The sequence below is a fragment of the Oncorhynchus clarkii genome, chromosome 5 (genome assembly GCF_045791955.1).
Source record: "Oncorhynchus clarkii lewisi isolate Uvic-CL-2024 chromosome 5, UVic_Ocla_1.0, whole genome shotgun sequence".
NCBI lineage: Eukaryota > Metazoa > Chordata > Actinopteri > Salmoniformes > Salmonidae > Oncorhynchus > Oncorhynchus clarkii.
In genome coordinates, this window is record NC_092151.1 from 62,884,541 (window position 1) to 62,910,498 (window position 25,958).

The 25,958-nt window shown below is 43.8% G+C and overlaps 2 protein-coding genes across 6 annotated transcripts in view; both read right to left on the reverse strand.

The window, feature by feature from the left end:
• Positions 1–12,270, reverse strand: part of LOC139409180 (RNA polymerase II elongation factor ELL-like) — a 44,645-nt gene extending 32,375 nt beyond the window's left edge. The window contains exon 1 of one of the 2 annotated variants that reach the window (XR_011634372.1): positions 12,070–12,243. Coding sequence is in view for 1 of the 2 variants with exons in the window: in XM_071153973.1 (XP_071010074.1) it covers positions 12,070–12,270 (201 nt within the window). In the remaining variant the exon portion in view is untranslated. Of the gene's footprint in view, positions 1–12,069 lie in introns of both variants that reach the window. The other variant, XM_071153973.1, reaches the window with a different exon arrangement.
• Positions 12,271–13,121: 851 nt separating this feature from the next.
• LOC139409181 (peptidyl-prolyl cis-trans isomerase FKBP8-like) lies at positions 13,122–25,503 on the reverse strand. Of its 4 annotated transcripts, XR_011634375.1 has the most exons (10): positions 25,341–25,503; positions 24,611–24,857; positions 24,332–24,501; positions 24,049–24,137; positions 20,747–20,967; positions 16,023–16,195; positions 15,868–15,945; positions 15,668–15,785; positions 14,293–14,427; positions 13,124–14,088 (listed from the first exon to the last, which is right to left on the reverse strand). XR_011634375.1 is itself a non-coding variant. In XM_071153975.1 (9 exons), exons 2-9 carry the CDS (start codon positions 24,855–24,857, stop codon positions 14,002–14,004), a joined length of 1,200 nt encoding a protein of 399 aa, XP_071010076.1. In that variant the 5' UTR covers positions 25,341–25,503; the 3' UTR covers positions 13,122–14,001. The 4 variants fall into 4 exon arrangements, 1 of the variants encoding a protein (XP_071010076.1); XR_011634374.1 differs by having other exon boundaries at positions 13,122–14,088; positions 14,293–15,785; XM_071153975.1 differs by lacking the exon at positions 15,668–15,785 and having other exon boundaries at positions 13,122–14,088.
• Positions 25,504–25,958: the final 455 nt, after the last annotated feature.

Sequence of the window (25,958 nt, forward strand, 5' to 3'; positions counted from 1 at the left end):
CTTGAGTTCACTCTGTACTTCTGCTCAGATGTTCAAGCAGAGGAACGTGCTGTCGTTGGCACTGCTCAAGTCAGACATGGATAACAGTCTGCCATGCTACCTGAGGACTATTGCACAACGCACTTGGAAAGCACAATGCTCTAAATGCTGTATAATAGGATTGGGAGGTATACCGTATTCCCGGGGTATTTGGAAAATAACAGGTTTTTCAATACCGTTTAAACTATTTGCTTTTTTGTATTATAAAATGTAGTATTTGTATCTAAGTAAATACCGGCAGTCAACTTGTGCAATATGTTAGAAGATAAAGATCACATTAGTCACTTCATCAGTCACTACTTTTCTTTATGAAGCTTACCGGTAGTCCCGAGTGATGTCGTTGTGCTTGTAAACAAACATCACGAGGTGATCTAGTATGGAATTCACAAATAAATATTTGCCAGCCATGTACCTTAATAGTTAAGTTAACTGTCTAAAAGGTGCTAAAAATGCACTGGTGTTGTTTTCCGTTTGCTAATTTAGTAGCTAGTTCGACATCTTGCTAAAGTGGTTAGTTTATCCAAAATCAGTCTCTGCTTGGTAACAGCAGAGAATCCTCTCCTAGATTTCCGGCACCGACAGAGATGGCCGCCTCGCTTCGCGTTCCTAGGAAACTATGCAGTGTTTTGTTTTTTTACGTGTTATTTCTTACATTAGTACCCCAGGTCATCTTAGGTTTCATTACATACAGTCAAGAAGAACTACTGAATATAAGATCAGCGTCAACTCACCATCAGTACGACCAAGAATATGTTTTTCGCGACGCGGATCCTGTGTTCTGCCTTACAAACAGGACAACGGAGTGGATCCCATGCAGCGACCCAAAAAAACGACTCAGAAAAAGAGGGAAACGAGGCGGTCTTCTGGTCAGAGTCCGGAGACGGGCACATCGTGCACCACTCCCTAGCATTCTTCTCGCCAATGTCCAGTCTCTTGACAACAAGGTTGATGAAATCCGAGCAAGGGTAGCATTCCAGAGGGACATCAGAGACTAACGTTCTTTGCTTCACGGAAACATGGCTCACTGGAGAGACGCTATCGGAGGCGGTGCAGCCAGCGGGTTTCTCCACGCATCGCGCCGACAGAAACAAACATCTTTGTGGTAAGAAGAGGGGCGGGGCGTATGCCTTATGGCTAACGAGACATGGTGTGATGAAAGAAACATACAGGAACTCAAATCCTTCTGTTCACCTGATTTAGAATTCCTCACAATCAAATGTAGACCGCATTATCTACCAAGAGAATTCTCTTCGATTATAATCACAGCCGTATATATCCCCCCCCAAGCAGACACATCGATGGCTCTGAACGAACTTTATTTGACTCTTTGCAAACTGGAATCCATTTATCCGGAGGCTGCATTCATTGTAGCTGGGGATTTTAACAAGGCTAATCTGAAAACAAGACTCCCTAAATTTTATCAGCACATCGATTGCGCAACCAGGGGTGGAAAAACCTTGGATCATTGTTACTCTAACTTCCGCGACGCATATAAGGCCCTGCCCCGCCCTCCTTTCGGAAAAGCTGACCACGACTCCATTTTGTTGATCCCTGCCTACAGACAGAAAGTAAAACAAGAGGCTCCCACGCTGAGGTCTGTCCAACGCTGGTCCGACCAAGCTGACTCCACACTCCAAGACTGCTTCCATCACGTGGACTGGGACATGTTTCGTATTGCGTCAGATAACAATATTGACGAATACGCTGATTCGGTGTGCGAGTTCATTAGAACGTGCGTTGAAGATGTCGTTCCCATAGCAACGATTAAAACATTCCCTAACCAGAAACCGTGGATTGATGGCAGCATTCGCGTGAAACTGAAAGCGCAAACCACTGCTTTTAAATCAGGGCAAGGTGACTGGTAACATGACCGAATACAAACAGTGCAGCTATTCCCTCCGCAAGGCTATCAAACAAGCTAAGCGTCAGTACAGAGACAAAGTAGAATCTCAATTCAACGGCTCAGACACAAGAGGCATGTGGCAGGGTCTACAGTCAATCACGGACTACAAGAAGAAATCCAGCCCAGTCACGGACCAGGATGTCCTGCTCCCAGGCAGACTAAATAACTTTTTTGCCCGCTTTGAGGACAATACAGTGCCACTGACACGGCCTGCAACGAAAACATGCGGACTCTCCTTCACTGCAGCCGAGGTGAGTAAGACATTTAAACGCGTTAACCCTCGCAAGGCTGCAGGCCCAGACGGCATCCCCAGCCGCGCCCTCAGAGCATGCGCAGACCAGCTGGCCGGTGTGTTTACGGACATATTCAATCAATCCCTATACCAGTCTGCTGTTCCCACATGCTTCAAGAGGGCCACCATTGTTCCTGTTCCCAAGAAAGCTAAGGTAACTGAGCTAAACGACTACCGCCCCGTAGCACTCACTTCCGTCATCATGAAGTGCTTTGAGAGACTAGTCAAGGACCATATCACCTCCACCCTACCCGACACCCTAGACCCACTCCAATTTGCTTACTGCCCAAATAGGTCCACAGACGATGCAATCTCAACCACACTGCACACTGCCCTAACCCATCTGGACAAGAGGAATACCTATGTGAGAATGCTGTTCATCGACTACAGCTCGGCATTCAACACCATAGTACCCTCCAAGCTCGTCATCAAGCTCGAGACCCTGGGTCTCGACCCCGCCCTGTGCAACTGGGTACTGGACTTCCTGACGGGCCGCCCCCAGGTGGTGAGGGTAGGCAACAACATCTCCTCCCCGCTGATCCTCAACACTGGGGCCCCACAAGGATGCGTTCTGAGCCCTCTCCTGTACTCCCTGTTCACCCACGACTGCGTGGCCACGCACGCCTCCAACTCAATCATCAAGTTTGCGGACGACACAACAGTGGTAGGCTTGATTACCAACAACGACGAGACGGCCTACAGGGAGGAGGTGAGGGCCCTCGGAGTGTGGTGTCAGGAAAATAACCTCACACTCAACGTCAACAAAACTAAGGAGATGATTGTGGACTTCAGGAAACAGCAGAGGGAACACCCCCCTATCCACATCGATGGAACAGTAGTGGAGAGGGTAGCAAGTTTTAAGTTCCTCGGCATACACATCACAGACAAACTGAATTGGTCCACTCACACAGACAGCATCGTGAAGAAGGCGCAGCAGCGCCTCTTCAACCTCAGGAGGCTGAAGAAATTTGGCTTGTCACCAAAAGCACTCACAAACTTCTACAGATGCACAATCGAGAGCATCCTGGCGGGCTGTATCACCGCCTGGTATGGCAACTGCACCGCCCTCAACCGTAAGGCTCTCCAGAGGGTAGTGAGGTCTGCACAACGCATCACCGGGGGCAAACTACCTGCCCTCCAGGACACCTACACCACCCGATGTCACAGGAAGGCCATAAAGATCATCAAGGACATCAACCACCCGAGCCACTGCCTGTTCACCCCGCTATCATCCAGAAGGCGAGGTCAGTACAGGTGCATCAAAGCTGGGACCGAGAGACTGAAAAACAGCTTCTATCTCAAGGCCATCAGACTGTTAAACAGCCACCACTAACACTGAGTGGCTGCTGCCAACACACTGACACTGACTCAACTCCAGTCACTTTAATAATGGGAATTGATGGGAAATGTAAATATATCACTAGCCACTTTAAACAATGCTACCTTATATAATGTTACTTACCCTACATTATTCAGCTCATATGCATACGTATATACTGTACTCTATATCATCGACTGCATCCTTATGTAATACATGTATCACTAGCCACTTTAACTATGCCACTTTGTTTACATACTCACCTCATGTATATACTGTACTCGATACCATCTACTGTATCCTGCCTATGCTGCTCTGTACCATCACTCATTCATATATCCTTATGTACATATTCTTTATCCCCTTACACTGCGTATAAGACAGTAGTTTTGGAATTGTTAGTTAGATTACTTGTTGGTTATTACTGCATTGTCGGAACTAGAAGCACAAGCATTTCGCTACACTCGCATTAACATCTGCTAACCATGTGTATGTGACAAATAAAATTTGATTTGATTTGATTTAGATCAAAAGCCATGCTGTCTAATGTGCTTTGCGCAAGTAGCAAACAGTAGCATTTAAGTTACTTATACAGTTTCTGACCTAAACTGTACAAAATGTTTGCAATGTACTTGTTCGCATTCTCTGTGATTTTACATGTAGTTGTTTGCATTGCGGATTACAGCGCCTCGGTGAGGATTAAAAACAGTGCCTCGTGAGGCTTGGTCGGTATACCGGTGTATTTGGAAATACCATTTCAACTAGTTCAATACATTTTTATATTTGTAGCTACTTTAGTAAATACCTTCAGTCAACTTGTGCAATACATTTGCCAATATAATCCCCCAACCACCAGCTTCTAGGGCATTATCACTTAAATACCAGAACAGGAGAAAGTGGGAGCAGGGTTCCAACTGTGTATTGACAGGGGTCCCGTTCTATATTGAAAGCCAACAGTGTTTTCTGCTTCAAGAGTGATCAAGGATATACAACTATAGTTCCTTCACAGAAAATGCATTAGAGCAACATATTCAGCAGAACATTTAACTGTTATCAGATAACAGTAGTGCAACGCTATTTGGCTGGTAGCCACAGATAAATGAGCTTACTATGAAAAAGCAAATAAGTTGCACAGCCATCATATTTGTAATGTTTATCATAGAAAGATTGCAGCCAGCTTCATTTCATGTTTTGCTTGAAGTTCAGCTTGCATTTTCCCGGAGAACAGTAGTTACACAGAGTGCTGTCTGTCTGCTGATAGATGAGAATTTGCAAACGCATTCTGAGTGCTGAAGTGCAACTGAAGCGCGAAATTAGTCTTGATGACGAGCAGAAATTACAATAAGCATTTTAAAACGTTAGATATTTCACGCATTCTTTTTTATCCTGCGTGAAAACCGTGAGCCCTAAATTTAACTTGCAAGTAAACGGCTGAATTAATAAAGTGATGCGGCATAATATGTTAGCTTTCTGCCGTGTTTGAGAAGTCAAGGCCCATTGGATGAGTTTTTGTACAGCAGCCGCTATCTTGATTTCCTTACATTTCTTCTCCGTTCTCGGCCTGTTCTCTGAGCAGAGCAGGCAGGCCCGTTGCCCTAGCGACGCCAGACTCCACAGACAGCGTGAAGCCTACACATTCTGTTCTGAGCCAGTACTAGTCTTCCTTCAGACAAGCATTTGTCAAGACTGTTCATTTGCACAATGTTTCTCATTCACATTGCTTGTCAATGTCCCAACTCAACAAAAATAACATTTGGTTGCTACTACCTATAGACTTTATGGAGCGGGATTACCTGTCTCTGCAATTCGTTTATTTTCATTTGCGCTAATTAGCATATTTAGCTAGCAGCCTCCATTGAAAACGCACCAATACTTGTGCTAATTTTGTTAGCATTCTTGTAAGGCAGACATTTTTTGGCACCACCTTGTGTTCAATGCAGGTGTTATCGAATATCCTGGAATGGCATAAGGTCGGTATGACAATCTGTACACCGCCCAAGCCTACTGTATAATAAATAACATTCTCAGAGGAGGACCAGACCTAGAAAAGGAAATAATGTATTATTGGATGGTGAAACAGGATGTGTTAAAACAATACTTTCTATATACCATCTTATAGGTTTTCCTCCTGGTCAACATGGGGCAAGAGGCCTAAATGAACTGGTAGTGTTGAACTCTATTCCATCTACAACCAATATTTAATTTCACAAAGCAGCAATAAAAGATGAGTCATTCTGCAGTGTGTTTGGAATAGACAGAAGTCCCCAGACAGAGGAAAAACAGGACCAGCCAGACCTTAGGCACTCCCTTCACAGCTGTTTTTTTAAATGAACTAGGCAAGTCAGTTAAGAACAAATTCTTATTTACAATGACGGCCTACACCGGCCAAACCCGGACGACGCTGGGCCAATTGTGCGCTGCTCTATGGGACTCCTAATCACAGCAGTTGTGATACAGACTGGAATCGAACCAGGGTGTCTGTAGTGACGCAGTGCTTTAGACCGCTGCACCACTCGGGAGTCCTGGGCACAGATATCAAAACTGGAGCACAAGGTATTGTCATCTTAACTTCCCTCCTTTCTTTGCAGTGTCTGAGCTTTCTCAAGATGGATCTTACTTTGTCTGTGGCCAGCTGACTACAGGGCGGAGGGAAACACCCTATTAATGATGCAGGATTTACCTTTAGACCTCCCAGATTCAGATTCTAAAACACTGTGCACACTACCCAGAGGGGTCAAAAGGGTATCAATGGCTCCCTCAGACGTAAACGCTGTCGAGCTGGCCAACCTGCCACTTAAGGCATCGGCATGCTTTAGTTTGGCTCGCAGAAAACACGAACGAGTGTGCTTGCATAGGTCGCAGTTGCAAATGAGAAATTGTTCAACTAGCCTACCTGGTTAAATAAAGGTGAAATAAATTTAAGACCTTTGATACTATTTTTTTTAAAGCAGATAAACTCAGTAAAGAAAGAAACGTCCCCTTTTCAGGAACCTGTCTTTCGTAAAAATCCAAATAACTTCAGATCTTCATTGTAAAGGGTTTAAACAATGTTTCCCATGCTTGTTCAATGAACCATAAACAATTAATGAACATGCACCTGTGGAACAGTCATTAACACACTAACAGCTTACAGAAGGTAGGCAATTAAGGTCACAGCTATGAAAACTTAGGGCACTAAAGAGGTCTTTCGACTGACTCTGAAAAACACCAAAGGAAAGATGCCCAGGGTCCCTGCTCATCTGCGTGAACGTGCCTTAGGCATGCTGCAAGGAGGCATGAGGACTGCAGATGTGGCCAGGGCAATAAATTGCAATGTCCGTACTGTGAGACGCCTAAGACCGTGCTACAGGGAGGCAGGACGGACAGCTGACCGTACAAGCACAGGATGGCAACAACTGCCCAAGTTACACCAGGAACGCACAATCCCTCCATCAGTGCTCAGACTGTCCACAATAGGCTGAGAGAGGCTGGACTGAGGGCTTGTTGGCTTGTTGTAAGGCAGGTCCTCACCAGACATCACAGGTAACAACGTTGCCTATGAGCACAAACTCACCGTCGCTGGACTTAGACGGGGCTGGCAAAAAGTGCTCTCCGCTGACGAGTTGCGATTGTGTCTCACCAGGGGTGATGGTCAGATTCACGTTCGTCATCGAAAGAATGAGCGTTACACTGAGGCCTGTACTCTGGAGCGATTTAGAGGTGGAGGGTCCGTTGTGGTCTGGGGCGGTGTGTCACAGCATCATCGGACTGAGCTTGTCGTCATTGCAGGCATTCAGCATGACAATGCCACCAGCCATAATTCTCGTTCTGTGCGTGATTTCCTGCAAGACAGGAATGTCAGTGTTCTGCCATGGCCAGCGAAGAGCTCGGATCTCAATCCCATTGAGCACATCTGGGACCTGTTGGACTGGAGGGTGAGGGCTAGGGCCACTCCCCCCAGAAATGTCCAGAAACTTGCAGGTGCATTGGTGGAAGAATGGGGTAACATCTCACAGCAATAACTGACTTAATTTTGACCCCCCCTTTGTTCAGGGACACATTCCATTTCTGTTAGTCACATATCTGGAACTTGTTCAGTTTGTGTCTCAGTTGTTGAATCTTGTTATGTTCATACAAATATTTACACATGTTAAGTTTGCTGAAAATAAACACAGTTGACAGTGAGAGGACTTTTTTCAGTACTGTCTGTCCATTTTGAGATGCTGTAGGCAAAAGAGTCAGAAATAATCTAAGATAAGAAATATAATTAATTGAAGTTTTTGCCAAATTCATCAAAATGACAAATTATATGCACAAACTCTTCTGAACTGTTTCAGCTGGGAAGCATGAGGACGCCTTTGTGGTGTAATACCAGTGAATATAGGATGAGGTTTATACTATTACATACTGACATTGCTTAAAAGGATAGTTCACCCAAACTACAGCAATCCATGCTTTGGTTTACCTGGCACCTTCTCTAAAAGCATTTTCCCAAATCCCATATATGGCACAAATCATACTGAAGTCACGACACCGATATTAGCTTTTCTCACACATCATGTTCAAATCTATAAGTGACTTGCGACTCAAATGTTAGATTTCAGATGTTTTAGGCAATGTTTTAGACAATGCTAATATCGGGCCCATGATTTGAATGTGAAACAACTGCTAAAACTTTAACATTTGGAAGAAGAGCAAGGGAAATAAAACCAAAGCATTTATTGCTTTCATACCTTGTACATAGACTACTTACCGGGTAAGGAAACCAATATGTCATTGTGTAATTTGGGTGAATATCCCTTTAAGGTATTACTCGCCATGTCTGTACGGGAGGACTTGTAGGTGCCTTGCTCAAGGGTAGACAGACAGATTCTTCACCTAGCGGGCTCTGGGATTCGAACAAGCAACCGTTGGATTAATGGTCCAACACTCTTAACCTCTACGAGAGACATTTCAAAACAATTCCCTCAGCAGTGGACAATGGAGCCTTGGGATGAAAGGCATAAAAAAGTGATACTATTCATCAACTACAAGGCTGCATCCTCTGAAATCAGCGCCAAGCTCAGGCAGGGTAATAAATGAGAAAAGCTATCCCACATCGCCACAGATCACAGCGGTCCAATCCCTCCAGTTTAACTACCGCACATTTCTGCCAGCATGTTAAATGTGCAACCAGAGGGAAAAACTCTAGACCGCCTTTACTCCACACAGAGACGCGTACAAAGCTCTCCCTCACCCTCCGTTTGGCAATTATGACCATAATTCTGTCCTCCTGATTCCTGCTTACAAAAAAAATGTAAGCAGGAAGCACCAGAGACTGTCTATTAAAAAAAAGTGGTCAGCTGAAGCAGATGCTAAGCTACAGGATTGTTTTGCTAGCAGACTGGAATGTTCTGGGATTCTTCTGTACACATCAGTCACTGGGTTTATCAATAAGGGCATCGATGACATCGTCCCCAGTGACTGTACGTACATACCCCAACCAGAAGCCATTGATTACAGGCAACATCTGCACTGAGCTAAAGGCTAGAGCTGCCGCTTTCAAGAAGCGGGACTCTAACCCATAAGCTTGTAAGAAATCCCGCTACGCCCTCCGACAAACCACCAAACAGGAAAAGTGTCAATACAGGACTAGTATTGAAACCTACTACACCGGCAACAACGCTCATCGGATGTGGCAGGGCTATTGTAAACTATTACAGACTACAAAGGGAAGCACAGCCGCAAGCTGCCCAGTGACACAAGCTAAATTACTTTTATGCTCGCGTCGAGGCAAGTAACCCTGAAACACGCATGAGAGCATCAGCTGTTCCGGACATATGTGTGATCATGCACTCCGCAGCCGATGTGAGTAAAACCTTTAAACAGGTCAGCATTCACAAGGCTGCAGGGCCAGACAGATTACCAGGACGTGTAGTCCGAGCAGTCGCTGACCAACTGGCAAGTGTCTTCACTGACATTTTCAACCTGTCCCTGACGGAGTCTGAAATAACAAGATGTTTCAAGCAGACCGCCATAGTCCCTGTGACCAGGAACACCAAGGTAACCTGCCTAAAAGACTACTGACCCGTAGCACTCACATCTGTAGCCATGAAGTGCTTTGAAAGGCTGGCCATGGCTCATATCAACCCAGAAACTCTAACCCCCCCCCCCCCAATTTGCATACCGCCCCAATCTCTATTACACCCTACACTGCCCATTCCCACCTGGACAAAAGGAACACCTATGTGAGAATGCTATTCATTGACTACAGCTCAGCATTCAACACCATAGTGTCCTCAAAGCTCATGACTAAGCTAAGGACCCTGGGACTAAACACCTCCCTCTGCAACTGGATTCTGGACTTCCTGACAGGCCATCACCAGGTGATAGGGGTAGGTAACAACACATCCACCACGCTGATCCTCAACACTGGGGCCCCTCAGGGGTGCATGCTCAGTCCCCCCCTGTACTCCCTGTTCACTTGTGACTGCATGGCCAGGCACTACTCCAACGCCATCATCAAGTTTGCTGATGACACAACAGTGGTAGGCCTGATCAACAACGATGAGACAGCATATAGGGAGCAGGTCTGCGGCCTGGCCGTGTGGTGCCAGGACAACAAACTCTCCCTCAACGTGATCAAGACAAAGGAGACGTTTGTGGACTACAGGAGGACCGAGCACACCCCCATTCTCATAGACTGGGCTGTAGTGGAGCAGGTTGAGAGCTTCAAGTTCCTTGGTGTCCACATCCAACTATCATGGTCAACACACCAAGAGAGTCCTGAAGAAGGCATGACAAAGCCTATTTCCCCTCAGGAGACTGAAAGGATTTGGCATGGGTCCTCAGATCCTCAAAAGGTTTTCCAGCTGCACCATCGAGAGCATCCTGACTGGTTGCATCACTGCCTTGTATGGCAACTGCTCGTACTGCCCAGTAAGTCACTGGGGGCAAGCTTCCTGCCATCCAGGACCTCTATACCAGGCATTGTCAGAGGAAAGCCCTAAAAATGGTCAAAGACTCCAGCCACCCCAGTGATAGACTGTTCTCTCTGCTACAGCACAGCAAGCAGTACGGGAGCGCCAAGTCTAGGTCCAAAAGGCTTGTAAACCGCTTCTACCCCCAAGCCATAAGACTTCTGAACAGCTAATCAAAGGGCTACCCAGACTATTTGCATTGTACTCCTAACAATGTAGCCTAGTCTTTAAATTAATGTTTGTTTAGTGTGCAAGAAAATGCAACAGAATTATGATACTAATAGGCAATGTGCTTCAAAGACGAGCACAGCAGGATATCATCCATGTTCTTATTACCTACATCAAGGACACATAAGTGTTACCAGGGTAGGTAGCTGATGTCAAATATCACTGGCTGTGTTGGGCACTCCCTCTTCCCTAACTTAATTTAAAGACCATCATGAAAACACTTGCCATTCTACCTATAAAATGTGTTTGTTATGCTGTAGCTAGCTTGCATGACCAGGCTTTTCTTAAAGTCAAATATATAATGAGCCAGCCAGCCAGCTCACCAATTAGAATCAAGCAAGGGAGGAGTAGAATCAACGGTAGGGAGGAGACCTTTTATATTGCTAGCTAACATAAACTCGCCAAGTCCATGACTGACAATCATCACCTCAAGAACATTATTTACTAGCTTTTTAAAAATGGGAATCGCTGTAAATGAGAGGTTAAACTGACAAATGTCCTGCTCGATCTTGCAGTTTTTGGGCTACTGATGGCTAGCCTCCAAACTCACTTTTCAGGACTGCCAGAAGCAACAGAGCAAAGCAACCTAACCTAAGTATTTTTATTCGCCAGAGTTTAATGTTAACTCAGCAAACTTAGCTAGCTACTAAACTTTGCCAAATGTCATCGATTGGCCAAGTTACCTGTTCAACACCACTCGCTAACGTTAGCGGTCTAGTTAGCTAAAAACAGTTACCTACATACAATATATGGTTGTTGTTATAACGTTCGCCCCTAGCTCCATTACAGACACCGAATCAAAGGTTTAACAGCAAATATAGGTAACAAGTTGGTTAGTTAATGTTGGCTAGCTAGCTTACTTTTCTACCTAGCGAGTTAATTAAGTTGACCGTTAACTAATCGATTCCGACTAGTGGTGGTAACGACAAAAACTAGATAGGTAGGAATTCAGCTATGATGACAAGAGCACTTCGGGATAAAGCTAGCTAGTGTTATAACTGAAACGCATTGCCAGCTAACGTTACCAGCCTCGTTTGCCACTACGTTCAGGTTTAAAAAAGTTAACTAACCTGTATTAAAAATAAAAAATTATAGCGCAGTTGCTTAGCTTAAAAGGACTAACTTTTCTAGTGAGTAATGAGATACCATCTAACTCATGTAAATAAAATAGCTAAACGTTGGCTAAGTGACTATCGAACCAAATAAGCTTGCTGGCTAGTTCTAGTTGAGCTGGCATGGTTTGGCAGCGAAGTAACGTTACCATATCCACTGCTAGCGGCTAGCTCTGTCAGCAACCCAGCAAAATAGACCCAACTTGTAGTTAAATAATGTACTTGAGTTGTTAACTTACCTTGCTGCTCTGATAACCTTCAAATGCTTTCAAGGCGCTGTCAGTGAGTTTTACGTGAAAAACGGAGACATTACTGCCATTGCTCACTCGTCCACAGGACAATCCGTAGCACTGCTCCTCCTTCAACGCCGCCATCTTGCTACCATTTCCTCCACGCTCACGCACGAACAGCACAGTGTCGTAAACGCACAAACCTATCATTAGCTTTACAATGAATATTCATGTTACGTGCATTGCGTGATGAAGTCACAAGTTAAATTGAAAATAAATTATATATATAAACATACCCACGTGACATAAAGTCGACACATGTATAAGGAGGATTAATCATAAACGGTTTATTTACTTAAATATGAGGCATCGAGAATAGAATGTGAATCATTAAAAACATGAGACATGTCTAGTCAGTGGCTACCAGGGTACAGATGATACACAGAGATCTGCAAGGAAGAGGGAAACACTAGGTCACTGGACTACTCAACGTCTGACTGAATCCATGAGTTGGGAATGTCCAGTCAATAACAAATTGGTACAAACAAAAAAAAATAGGACATGAGGAACTGCTCTAGTTTGCTAGCTGTAAAGCCAACCAGCAAAATAGATCCAAACTCATTCCACGGAGGGTCACTCCATTGTACTTGATTGATGAATTAAGATAGGAATTCCCCTCACCTGGCTGTATAGCGCTTAATTGGACACAAATTGAAAGAAAAAGCACTGCCCTCAACGGAATGAATTTGACACCCCTGCTCTAAGCAAATGAGTACCTGTCGTCTGACACAGACATTGTTTATATTGAAAAGGAGCATCGTGTCAAATATAAAATAGACAAACAAGTGTTTTCTACCTCCTGTAGTGCTATAAATCCATTTACTTTCTTTGACAGTAACAAGCTCTCATTTGACTTAAGTGTGTAGGCGTTGAGTCCATGTACTGTAATAACAGATGAAGTGCTCCCAACCTGTCAGAGATAGACAGTTGTACGAGTGACAAGACATCTTAAAGATTAGATACCAAAAGGTTGATTATACAAAAAAGGGTGTGGCTCATAGTACCAGAATTGACAAACTTTTATTGAAATAAATACAAAATTAACAAATAAAGGAATGTGAGAAACTCAAACAATGTCTGCAACACTTTACTGTCTTTTTACATAGTCTGTTGTAGAGAAAACATGATACTTCTCATTTGGTGAGAAGTATCATGAATATAACACATATCATGAATATAACAAGTATCCTGAATTTAACAAAATGATAGATAATCAAATAGATGTTTTGTTAAACTGACCTAAAATTGGATTTAGAAGGTACACCCTTCAAAATTTCTCAGAATTATCAAAAGTGAGGTATTCTCCATTGACTTAGTTTCTTTCTGCCATTTAAAAGAATGTGACAGTTTCCGTCGACCAAGACTGTGTGGATCCCAGGGCCAGATAATACAGCATCTAGATTCATCTCATACCCATCATTGGCACTGTCCCAGTAAAAGAGCAAAGTCAGAATGCAAATAATTGCACAATCATATGCTTTAAAAATATAGGGCCATATCACATTCGCTAATTTTAAATAACTTTGACCGATCATTCATAGAATTCTCATTTCAGAGTGCTCAATTTATATTTAGAATCATTATAGGAGCAATTAACAATTTGTCTCTGGAAATAAAAATGGCCATATGCACATTTAAAAAGTGGTAAGTACTTTTCATATACAAATGTTTATTGTATAGTATGTGTCAATTCTCCCAAGCATTGACAGAACAGTGTGAGAAACGTATGGACCGTCACACTAAAGGTTGTGGCAGATAAAGCCATTTCCTTCCCACTTTTTTTTAACCAGTCCCAACAGGCACTGCCAGATATCCAGTTGCTTTTTGTGAGGTCCCACTGTGGAGGGAGCAGGCAATCACCAGAAAAAGTATTTGTCTTATCTAATTTCTGGCAGCTATGACAACTGACAAGGCGACACCTCCGATGGCTACAGCCGTGGCACCGAACAGCCATTTCCAGCTGACACCCTGGGGACAAAAGAAAACTAAATGTGAGGCTTTATGTTGACTTGGAAGACGGTTTCCTCACTTTGAAATACATTCACAAGGTAAGACATCCATGTACACCTCAAAACATATTTTTCTGATCCCCAGCTGGGTTCAAATAACATTTTAGGCTAGCATCAGTTTGTTGACATGAGCAGGTTAAGCCTCATGTGAGGACCGTCTCACCCATGATGACCTGGCCTGGTGTTTCTGCATGCCACCGCTGCCTGGGTTGCCTAGCATCTTCTTGTACATGGCCTGCTCAGCGTCTTTCTGCTCAGAGTGCTTCTTCACCAGCTTGGAGAGTTCTGAGTGGATGGTCTACCCCAGGAGACAGCAAAGTGTGAGAATAAGCTGCAGGCGTACTACTCTACCCCCTTCCCACAATCACATAGCCTGTGTATATAAAAACACATTCACTGATGACAACCCATTCCCTATGCACCATAATAGTCAGGTGTTCTGTTAACTGCAGGTGGCTTGATTATTAGAAATTGATGCTATTGTAAAATGAATATTCGTGCCAATACAAATCCAGCCAACAAAAGGGTAGTAAGTTAACAGCTTCCCTGCATGAGGCAGCCCCCTCATATCAAGTCTTAGTCATTCGTCTTAAGGGTTTGTGAGTGGGAAATTTAGGACATTTTCACAGTACTGGCCAAAATGTCCATTACAGCTTCCAAGGAGCCACTTACAAGCACTGTGTTGTGGACAGAGGAGGGTAGAGAGTTTGGGTAAGTCTCCGCTCTTACGGTTTCATCTCCCACTGCTGACAAGATTAAATGGGTGCTTCACAATATCAGGTTTTTACAGGGCCCCCCTTGGCATTCCCATGTTCAAAATCAGCCGATACTTCTGGTCATGTACACAATAGTAATGTTTGAGGACAGAAATTACATAACTGCTGCAGTTCTTGTCATCTTTCCCCATTTTACAAAAACTTTTGTATTGAGAAGATAAAGGCAAATTGTGTTAATTAAATTAATGAATTCAGACAAGACAACCCTAACATCCTTAAAAAATTAAAAGTAGGGAGTGGACCACAATTTTTGCATATAAATATGCAATCTTCTAATCTAGACCATTGAGATTCTACTTGTAATGGTTTACTGCTCCTAATCTAAAACACTTCAGCAAAAACACCACCATAAACATTCCCAGGCAGCCACACTTGAGATGGTGTAACCAACTCTGTGGTGTACCCTGCATTCCAGTTCAGAATGCAAGAGCTTGTCTAATGCTAATAGAAAATGTCAACATAAGAACAACTACCAGCCCAACACACTCATGCACTACATTAGTGTCCAAGAAGAAGAAAAAAAAATACAGTATGGGACAATTGTACAAGGCATTCTGTCAGAGCATGATTTCACATTGGTGTGTTGGACTGAAAAAATACTGAGGCGGCAGGAGTGAGTGGGGTGGTGGGTCATGAGTGTTAAGTATTAACATGCAGATGGTCCAAGTAGCAAACGCGCTGTGGTTCACCCTGGTTCTCCCTGTGCAGGGAGCAACATGTCTAAGCAATGCTTAGATATCACCTGGGCATCGATAAACCAACCTATTTACAGCAACAACACGAAATCAGATCCACCAAAATGATGAGTCTGCAGTCCACCTGGTTTCCTTCATCACCAATATTAGAGAATGTGGCACCACCTGGTGGATGTCAGAAAGAACTGCAAAAACATGTGGTCCTGAGTATTTGTTTTCATTCCACATCTTTCTAAATAATGATTTTGTGAATGTTGAGTGCAGTACCTTGTTGCTTGGTTCCAACTTCAGGGCCATCTTCAAATTCCTTATAGCGTCAGCATATTCTCCTTGCAAGGCCAATACCTACAGATACAGAAGTCCATGGTGATGCTTTCAGACATGCACACTCAAATCCACACATTCAGTTGTGTGATACCTACCTTGCCTTTGCGGAATAGGGCTTTGATGTTGTCTGGCTGGTGGGCCAGCACTGAAACACAGGACCGTAGTGCTGCTTCGTAGTGATCCAACTTGAGCTGGGCAGCTGCCATGTTGTTTAGACACTTCACCTTAATGTCCATCAGCTCCTCCTCTTCCTCCGGGCTAATGTCCACTGAAACAGCAGTCACACACACACCATCAGTTGGAGCCACGTGACGCCTAGTTTGATACGTGTCATTTCAGGTCACAACTTGCAGACTTGTTTACGGGCTGCTGTGCGTTTTGTTGCCAACCTTGCTACCTGACAACTTCACGGTTTTTACTAAACGTTTATATTTGTAGTTTTTCTCCCTCACTCGACTTTTACACTCCGGACGCTTTATCTGGACATGGTTCGTCAGGACATCCACCAGCCGAAGCTAAGTAGTAACATTTAACATGATGCCTTCTAATTGCAGTCGCTGTACACATAATATACAAGAGAAAGATCGCCTTACGGCGAGGATAGCTGAGCTGCAAGCCCAGCTTCAGACGCAATCGTTAGGCAAGGGTAATTTCAGTGTAGGAAAGGTTGAAACAGCGTCTGTTCCACCAGTAAGTACAGATAATAGTATAAATCCCCTCAGACAGTCCCCGCAGCCGGACAACTTTCTCATGGCTGTTTTCTGCCCCTCCCAAAAGATAGAATTTGTAGATAATTGGCCCTCTTTCTGGGACTCACCCACAAACAGGACCAAGCCTGGCCTGTTGAGGAGTGACTGACTCCATCCTAGCTGGAGGGGTGCTCTCATCTTATCTATGAACATAGACAGGGCTCTAACTCCCCTAGCTCCACAATGAAATAGGGTGCAGGCCAGGCAGCAGGCTGTTAGCCAGCCTGCCAGCATAGTGGTGTCTGCCACTAGCACAGTCAGTGTAGTCAGCTCAGCTATCCCCATTCAGACCGGTCTATGCATCGACCGAGGTTGGGAAAAACTAAACATGGCAGTGTTCGCCTTAGCAATCTCACTAGAATAAAGACCACCTCCATTCCTGCTATTCTTGAAAGAGACTGAACCTCAAAATAGGGCTACTTAATGTTAGATCCCTCAACTCCAAGGCAGTTATAGTCAATGAACTAATCACTGATCATAATCTTGATGTGATTGGCCTGACTGAAACATGGCTTAAGCCTGATGAATTTACTTTGTTAAATAAGGCTTCACCTCCTGGTTAGTGACCATATCCCCCGCACATCCCGCAAAGGTGGAGGTGTTGCTAACATTTATGATAGCGAATTTCAATTTACAAAAAAAAAATAATGTTTTCTTCTGAGCTTCTAGTCATGAAATCTATGCAGCCTAGTCAATCACTTTATAGCTACTGTTTACAGGCCTCCTGGGCCATATACAGCATTCCTCACTGAGTTCCCTGAATTCCTATCGGACCTTGTAGTCATGGCAGATAATATTCACATTTTTGGTGACTTTAATATTCACATGGAAAAGTCCACAGGCCCACTCCAAAAGTATTTCGGAGCCATCATCGACTCAGTGGGTTTTGTCCAACACGTCTCCGGACCTACTCACTGCCACAGTCATACTCTGGACCTAGTTGTCCCATGGAATACATTTTGTGGCTCTTAATGTTTCTCCAATACCCTAGACGCAGTTGCACCCCTAAAAACTAAAAACATTTGTCATAAGAAACTAGCTCCCTGGTAAACAGAAAATACCCGAGCTCTGAAGCAAGCTTCCAGAAAATTGGAACGGAAATGGTGCCACACCAAACTGGAAGTCTTCCGACTAGCTTGGAAAGACAGTACCGTGCAGTATCGAAGAGCCCTCACTGCTGCTCGATCATCCTATTTTTCCAACTTAATTGAGGAAAAAAAGAACAATCCAAAATTTATTTTTCATACTGTCGCAAAGCTAACTAAAAAACAGCATTCCCCAAGAGAGGATGGCTTCCACTTAAGCAGTAATAAATTCATTAATTTCTTTGAGGAAAAAATCATGATCATTAGAAAATAAATTATGGACTCCTCTTTAAATCTGCGTATTCCTCCAAAGCTCAGTTGTCCAGAGTCTGCACAACTCTGCCAGGGCAGACCAAGGCAGACACTCAAGTGTTTTAGTACTATATCTCGACACAATGAAGAAAATAATCATGGCCTCTAAACCTTCAAGCTGTATACTGGACCCTATTCCAAATAAACTACTGAAAGAGCTGCTTCCTGTGCTTGGCCCTCCTATGTTGAACATAATAAACAGCTCTCTATCCACCGGATGTGTACCAAACTCACTAAAAGTGGCAGTAATAAAGCCTCTCTTGAAAAAGCCAAACCTTGACCCAGAAAATATTTTAAAAACTAATCGGCCTATATCGAATCTCCCATTCCTCTCAACACTTTAAAGAAAAAGCTGTTGCGCAGCAACTCACTGCCTTCCTGAAGATAAACAATGTATACGAAATGCTTCAGTCTGGTTTTAGACCCCATCATAGCACTGAGACTGCACTTGTGAAGGTGGTAAATGACCTTTTAAATGGCGTCAGACCGAGGCTCTGCATCTGTCCTCGTGCTCCTAGACCTTAGTGCTGCTTTTGATGCCATCGATCACCACATTCTTTTGGCGATATTGGAAACCCAAATTAGTCTACACGGACAAGTTCTGGCCTGGTTTAGAGCTTATCTGTTGGAAAGATATCAGTTTGTCTCTGTGAATGGTTTGTCCTCTGACAAATCAACTGTAAATTTATTTCGGTGTTCCTCAAGGTTCCGTTTTAGGGCCACTATTGTTTTCACTATACATTTTACCTCTTGGGGATGTCATTCAAAAACATAATGTTAACTTTCACTGCTATGCAGATGGCACACAGCTGTACATTTCAATGAAACATGGTGAAGCCCCAAAATTGCCCTCGCTGGAAGCATGTGTTTCAGACATAAGGAAGTGGATGGCTGCAAACTTTCTACTTTTAAACTCAGATAAAACAGAGATGCTTGTTCTAGGTCCCAAGAAACAGAGATCTTCTGTTGAATCTGACAATCTTGATGGTTGTACAGTCGTCTCAAATAAAACTGAAGGACCTCGGCGTTACTCTGAACCCTGATCTCTCTTTTGATGAACATATCAAGACCATTTCAAGGACAGCTTTTTTCCATCTACGTAACATTGTAAAAATCAGAAATTTTGTCCACAGATTATGCAGAAAAATTAATCCATGCTCTTGTTACTTCTAGGTTAGACTACTGCAATGCTTTACTTTCCGGCTACCCGGATAAAGCACTAAATAAACTTCAGTTTAAATACAGCTGCTAGAATCCTGACAAGAACCCCAAAATTGTATCATATTACTCCAGTGTTAGCCACCCTAAACTTTCTTCCTGTTAATGCAAGGGCTGATTAGGGTTTTACTGCTAAACTAAAGCATTGGCTTGCTCCTACCCATCTTTCCGATTTGGTCCTGCCGTACATACCTACACGTACGCTACGGTCACAAGACGCAGGCCTCATAATTGTCCCTAGAATTTCTAAGCAAACCGCTGGAGGCAGGGCTTTCTCCTATAGAACTCAATTTTTATGGAATGGTCTGCCTACCCATCTGAGAAACGCAGACTCGGTCTCAACCTTTAAGTCTTTACTGAAGACTCATTTCTTCAGTGGGTCCTATGATTGAGTGTAGTCTGGCCCAGGAGTGTGAAGGTGAACGGAAAGGCACTGGAGCAACAAACCACCCTTGCTGCCTCTGCCTGGCCGGTTCCCCTCTCTCCACTGGGATTCTCTGCCTCTAACCCTATTACAGGGGCTGAGTCACTGGCTTACTGGTGCCCTTCCATGCCGTCCCTAGGAGGGGTGCATCACTTGAGTGAGTTGAGTCACTGACGTGGTCTTCCTGTCTGGGTTGGCGCCCCCCTTGGGTTGTGCCGTGGGGGAGATCTTTGTGGGCTATACTCAGCCTTGTCTCAGGATGGTAAGTTGGTGGTTGTAGATATCGTTCTAGTGGTGTGGGGGCTGTGCTTTGGAAAAGTGGGTGGGGTTATATCCTTCCTGTTTGGCCCTGTCCGGGGGTATCGTCGGATGGGGTCACAGTGTCTCGTGACCCCTCCTGTCTCAGCCTCCAGTATTTATGCTGCAGTAGTTTGTGTCAGGGTGCTAGGGTCAGTCTGTTATATCTGGAGTATTTCTCCTGTCTTATCCGGGGTCCTGTGTGAATTTAAGTATGCTCTCTCTAATTCTCTCTCTCGGAGGACCTGAGCCCTAAGACCATGCCTCAGGACTACCTGACCTGATGACTCGTTGTCCCCAGTCCACCTGGCCGTGCTGTTGCTCCAGTTTCAACTGTTCTGCCTGCGGCTATGGAACCCTGACCTGTTCACTGTGATTACTATTATTTGACCATGCTGGTCATTTATGAACATTTTAACATCTTGGCCATGTTCTGTTATAATCTCCACCCCGCACAGCCAGAAGAGGACTGGCCACCCCTCATAGCCTGGTTCCGCTCTAGGTTTGGGCCTTTCTAGGGAGTTTTTCCAAGCCACCGTGCTTCCAAGCCACAGCTGCACCCGTTTGGGGTTTTAGGCTGGGTTTCTGTACAGCACTTTGATATATCAGCTGATGTAAGAAGGGCTATATCAATACATTTGATTTGATTAGTAAATTCCAGGGAGTCTTGTGCCCAGGCCCATCCAAAAACAGTGCTTTCGCAAATAACAAAAAAAATCTGTCACTACGGTCACCTTTAGAGCTGGACTCGGTGATCTGCAGGGCAAAGCCATAAGAGTTTACAGCGAAGGCGTAGTCTCCTCTCTGGTAGTAGACATTCCCCCTCTCCCTCTTCTGCCCTGCCAGGGCAACCCTCTCCTGGGGGGAGAGGAGCTCAAGGTCGGGAGCCTCAGTGGCATCCAGCAGCTGTACCTCCAGGGCCAGATCAGCACTGGGAAGCACCTCAGGGGCAAGGCTGCCAGTGGAGACAATCAAAACATTACTGCACGTAACGCGCCAATGTAAACAGATTTTTGGATATAAATATGCACATTATCGAACAAAACATACATGTATTGTGTAACATGATGTCCTATGAGTGTCATCTGATGAAGATCAAAGGTTAGTGATTAATTGTATCTATATTTCTGCTTTTTGTGACTCCTACCTTAGGCTGGAAAATGGCTGTGTGTGTTTTTGTGACTTGACTCTGACCCAACATAATCATGTTGTGCTTTTGCTGTAAAGCATTTTTTAAATTTTTTTTTTTTTTTTAAATCGGACACAATGGGTAGATTAACAAGATGTTTCTTTCATTTGCTGTATTGGACTTGTTAATGCGTGAAAGTGACATTTACAAAAAAATATATTTTGGAATTTCGCGCGCTGCCTTTTCAGCGGAATGTTGTCGAGCCCTAGAAAGGTTAACAGAGAAATCCCCCTAAATTATATTTTTTTAACTTGAAATTTGATCACTTTTCCTAGTGACCAACATTAGAAAAAGTGAAACGTTGCCTCTGTTCATGTTTCCATTAAAGATGTACACCACCAGGGTACAAAGATTGTCTTATGGTTATTTTTGACCCGGCAGTTCTAAAATCATTTACACCACAAAAACACACACAAAATTTAGATTGTGGTAAATCAGTAGCACACAGACAAAATTAAAACTTTGTGCATGTGCAGGATCCCCCCTCCACATGATTCAAGTTCACAGACAAAATAAACATGGTTTACTAATGTGGAATGCAGTCAGAGGCTATAAAGGTGCTGCAGATGACAGCCCCCCAGTTCTCTCTTTGCTGAAGCCATAAGTGCACAACAGGTCGTAGAGCTGATGTTTTCAGATGTCCAGGAGGAAGAAGAGAACAATGATTTAGAAGAGGTATCTGAAGAAGATGGGGAATAATACAACCCAGAGCACGATGCATCATCTTCAGATGAAGAAGAAATACCCAAGCTGAAGGAGACATTTGTCAAAGAATAGCAAAATATGCCCAGGACATTGCCTCAACATTCTACATGCTCATCACACCAGCCATCGAAAAAAAGAAAAATCAGTCTGGAGATTACAAATGGAGGGTTCCCGTAAATATGGAGACAACTGGAAAAGGATGGATGAGATTGACCTGCGTGCCTACATAGGGCTGCTAATCTTAGCGGGTGTGTATAGGTCCAGAGGCGAGGCTACATGTAGTCTCTGCGATCGAGAGAGTGGAAGGGCGATTTTCCGTGCCACAAAGTCTTTCACACTTTCTCAAGAATGCTACGATTTGGTAACAGTGAGTCAAGATGTGCGGGAGACAAACTGGCGGCCATAAGAGACGTTTAGGAAAAGTTGGGGGAGCGTCTGCCATACATCTACAACCCTGGGCCTGAAGTAACAGTGGATGAGCAGCTGGTTCCATTCAGAGGTACATTTTTATTTTCATATCTGTAATGCAAGTGATTTTCACTGTTAATTGTATTATGTATTGCTGTAATAGCATTGATTTATGTGATTGTTTTCTGTGACACTGATACTAATCTCTAAAGGCAAAAGGTCACTGTCCTTTCCAGCGGAATATGCCCAGCAAAGTACAGCATCAAGATATGGGTGGCCTGTGACACACAATCCAGCTACGCTTGGAAGATGCTAGTCTACACAGGGAAGCCAACCAGCGGAGGCCCGGAGAAGAACCAGGGGATGCGGGTTGTGCTTGATGTGACAGATGGACTGAGGGTCACATGTGACAATTTCATCACCTCTTATGAACTCAGCCAGCAGCTCCTGAAGAGGAAGATCACCATGGTTGGCACAGTTAGAAAGAACAAGCCTGAGCTCCCCCCTGCACTCCTCGCAACAAGGGGGAGAGAGGCCTTCTCATCAAATTTTGCCTTCACCCCCACCACCGCTCTAGTTTCTTACCTCCCAAAGAGGAACAATAATGTGGCTCCTGTGCACACTGCACAAAACGGCTGAGATCAGTGATCGTGAGGACAGGAAGCCAGCCATCATCCTGGACTACAACAAAGGAGGCGTGGACAACCTGGACAAGGTGATTGGAACGTATAGCTGCAGGGGGATGATGACTAGAGGCCAGCGGGCAATCTTTCATAACATCATTGATGTGTCCTCATACAAAGCCTTCCTGATATGGAACAAGATCAAGCTGTTCAGGAGGCTGAATATTGGCCTGAGGCTGCAGCAGGCAAGATGAGGAGATGACAACTCTGCCCCCAAAGAAGGACTGTAAAACAAATACTATGTGCTGCACATGTGAGAAATACATCTGCAAAGTCCATGTACACAGACCTGCATACTGTCCTACATGTGCTAATTAGAGTTGATTGATTTATGTTCTTCACGTTTTTGTTTTGTATCTATTATCTTATTTTATTGTTGTTGTTTATACACCTTGTAGGTCGGGGCAATGGTTCCAAAAATGGGAGAAGACTATGTATTATGTAGTTGAATTCCTCATTGTACAGTATATAAGAATATATCATTATGTTGCAAAAAAGGTTCAAGACTGTGTTTCCCTTAAATAAAATGCATTCAAAATTACTTTCTGCACATTTCTGCTACTTTCTTAGGCTATACAGGTGCCATCTCTTGCAAAAAATGTGTTTACACCTATGCAGTACCTTTAGCAATAATAATAAAAAACCTCTTATGACAGGTGTTGTAATAAAAACGAGTGGTGTCCACTGATTAAATGCAGTCGTTCTGCATTGTGAAGAGGGAAAACCTAGATATTCACAAAGTTTGTGATGAATGACAGGTTGTTTCTTCATGCAAAATAGATTTGGGGTTTCAAATTCAATTAAGCTGCTTTATTTGAGGGGTTTAGTGAAGGCGGGTCATTTTTTTGTCCCTTAGGAAAAGGGGAGTATACAGAATGTTAAGATGACACAAGGGTTAATGATATCTAGTTTGACGTCATGAAGCATAGAAAGCATTTTAGAGTTATCTTTATAGGTAATTACAATCTTAGAATAGATGGCTTGTTTGGGTAACAACGAGACATGCCAGTGAAACCACAAAGAACCAGCAAGATTAAGAAACCCTCCATACCTCCCCAGGGCACCATATGCATATTTAGCGTCAGCTTGGACGAGGGCCGTCTCCCCCATTTCCATGAGCTGCACTGTGAGATCCAGAGCCTGCGAGAAAGCACACAATAGTTCAAATCTGATAAATCAAAGATCAAAGTTGGAGGCATTGCTGGTGGATAAAAGCAACACTGAACTTGAAACATACATTTGTTCCATTTACATTTCTCATATCTACTCACATCACTGCATTGTATAGAATCAGATCAGACTTGCCGTCACTTAAAATACTAAGTAGAATGTACCTGGATGACGTCACCATCTCCCAGAGTGAAAGACAGCTCCGGTTGCTCTTCTATAAGAGTCCCATCAGCCAGTGAAGTCTTCAGGTGAATCACGACATTCTGGCCTTTTGTGGGCCTGCTGTCTGGCCCATTCCCTGCTCGCAGAACTTTCTTCCTTAGCTGGCCATTACCTGCAAATAGATAAGTGAGAATAAGCTTAACCAAATGGTGACGACTGTCAATACGCGATCATTGTCCTTTGTCTTTGACCTATAGTAAATATAAGGGTCATTTTGTTACCTAGTATATCCATCCACTCATCTATTAGAGATGAAGGGCTAGCATCTTGGTCCTCTGCAGGCTCTTTTTTAGTCTTCTTCCCACCCCCAGCATCTTCCAAAGGAGGAGGGTCATCATCAATTTCATCATCATCCAACATCTCAAAGTCTTCCCCACTGTCCAGCAGCGATGCTTTCCCTGACTTCTTCCCTGTTAGAATCATCTGTGGGTTATCACCTGCACCAGTCACCCCCTCTTTGTCAGTCATCTGTTGAAATGTCAATGTGATTTAGAAATACAGCAGAGAAAAGACAAGCATGTTTTGGTAAACAGCATAAACTGTGCCTTTCAAATAAAGGGGTGTTATTGGCTATACACACTGGAATTATACAGTGCATCTTGTTTAAAAAGAATGGATTGCTGTGGTTTGAACAGATTCATCTATGATTCTGGGTCTGGTAACGTTAGCTCGTCACCATAAGAGTGAAGACGCATTGCGTTTCTTAGAGAGAAACGTTCGAAAACAGCCAGTTAGCTAGCTTGCTACAGTAGCTAGTTTAGTTAGTTAGCAATACATGTTCAGGATTTCAGTGGGTGTTTCGAATACTTTGAGAAGTTTGTTGTGAGTTAGCTAGCGACCAAGCTTGCCTGCTAGAAGGCTAGCTAGTTAGTTGCTATCTTATACAAAAATACCCCTCTTGAATTGTGTCCTTCATGTTTATTTTAACGATGCTACAGTGAGTACCCTTACCTTATGATATGCTTGATAAAAGGACAGAATGCCTGATCGAAGAGTTTGTGACAATAGCTAGCTTTGCTTGATGCTTCTGTCATGCGATGGCAGACTCTTCCTGAGTTCACCTTGGGCCTAAACCAATAACCTAATTTAGCAGGCGTAGGAAGACTTGGCCTGACATCGTTCCTTTATTTCTATTGGCTCATCCTCTGTAAGCGATCACACGATTGGTAGATCCAGATGACAGTCAAACAGATTAATTGGCTGTTCAAACCAATGATATAAACCCTGGATTGCTGATGCTCTGCATTGACAAATGAGAGGCTTTGAAGCCACCAGTCACCATGTCGAACCCCACAGTGGAGGTGTCATATTACCCGTAAAACCTAGCGGTCAAATAGGGAAATGGTTCCATTAATTTTTCCCATAGGGGATTTTTGAAACAATTTAATTAAGGGCTGTGTTTCACGTCGGCTTACCCTGTTTTTGATAACCACGTAAATCGCTTTCGGACAAGGTGACTTTTATCAATATATTCGGCTCTATTTAATTTGATTCGAAAATGTTAATTAGCGTTAAAGTAGACATCATGTAAAACTACAAATCCATGCAAGCTCCTGCACGTCAGGACAC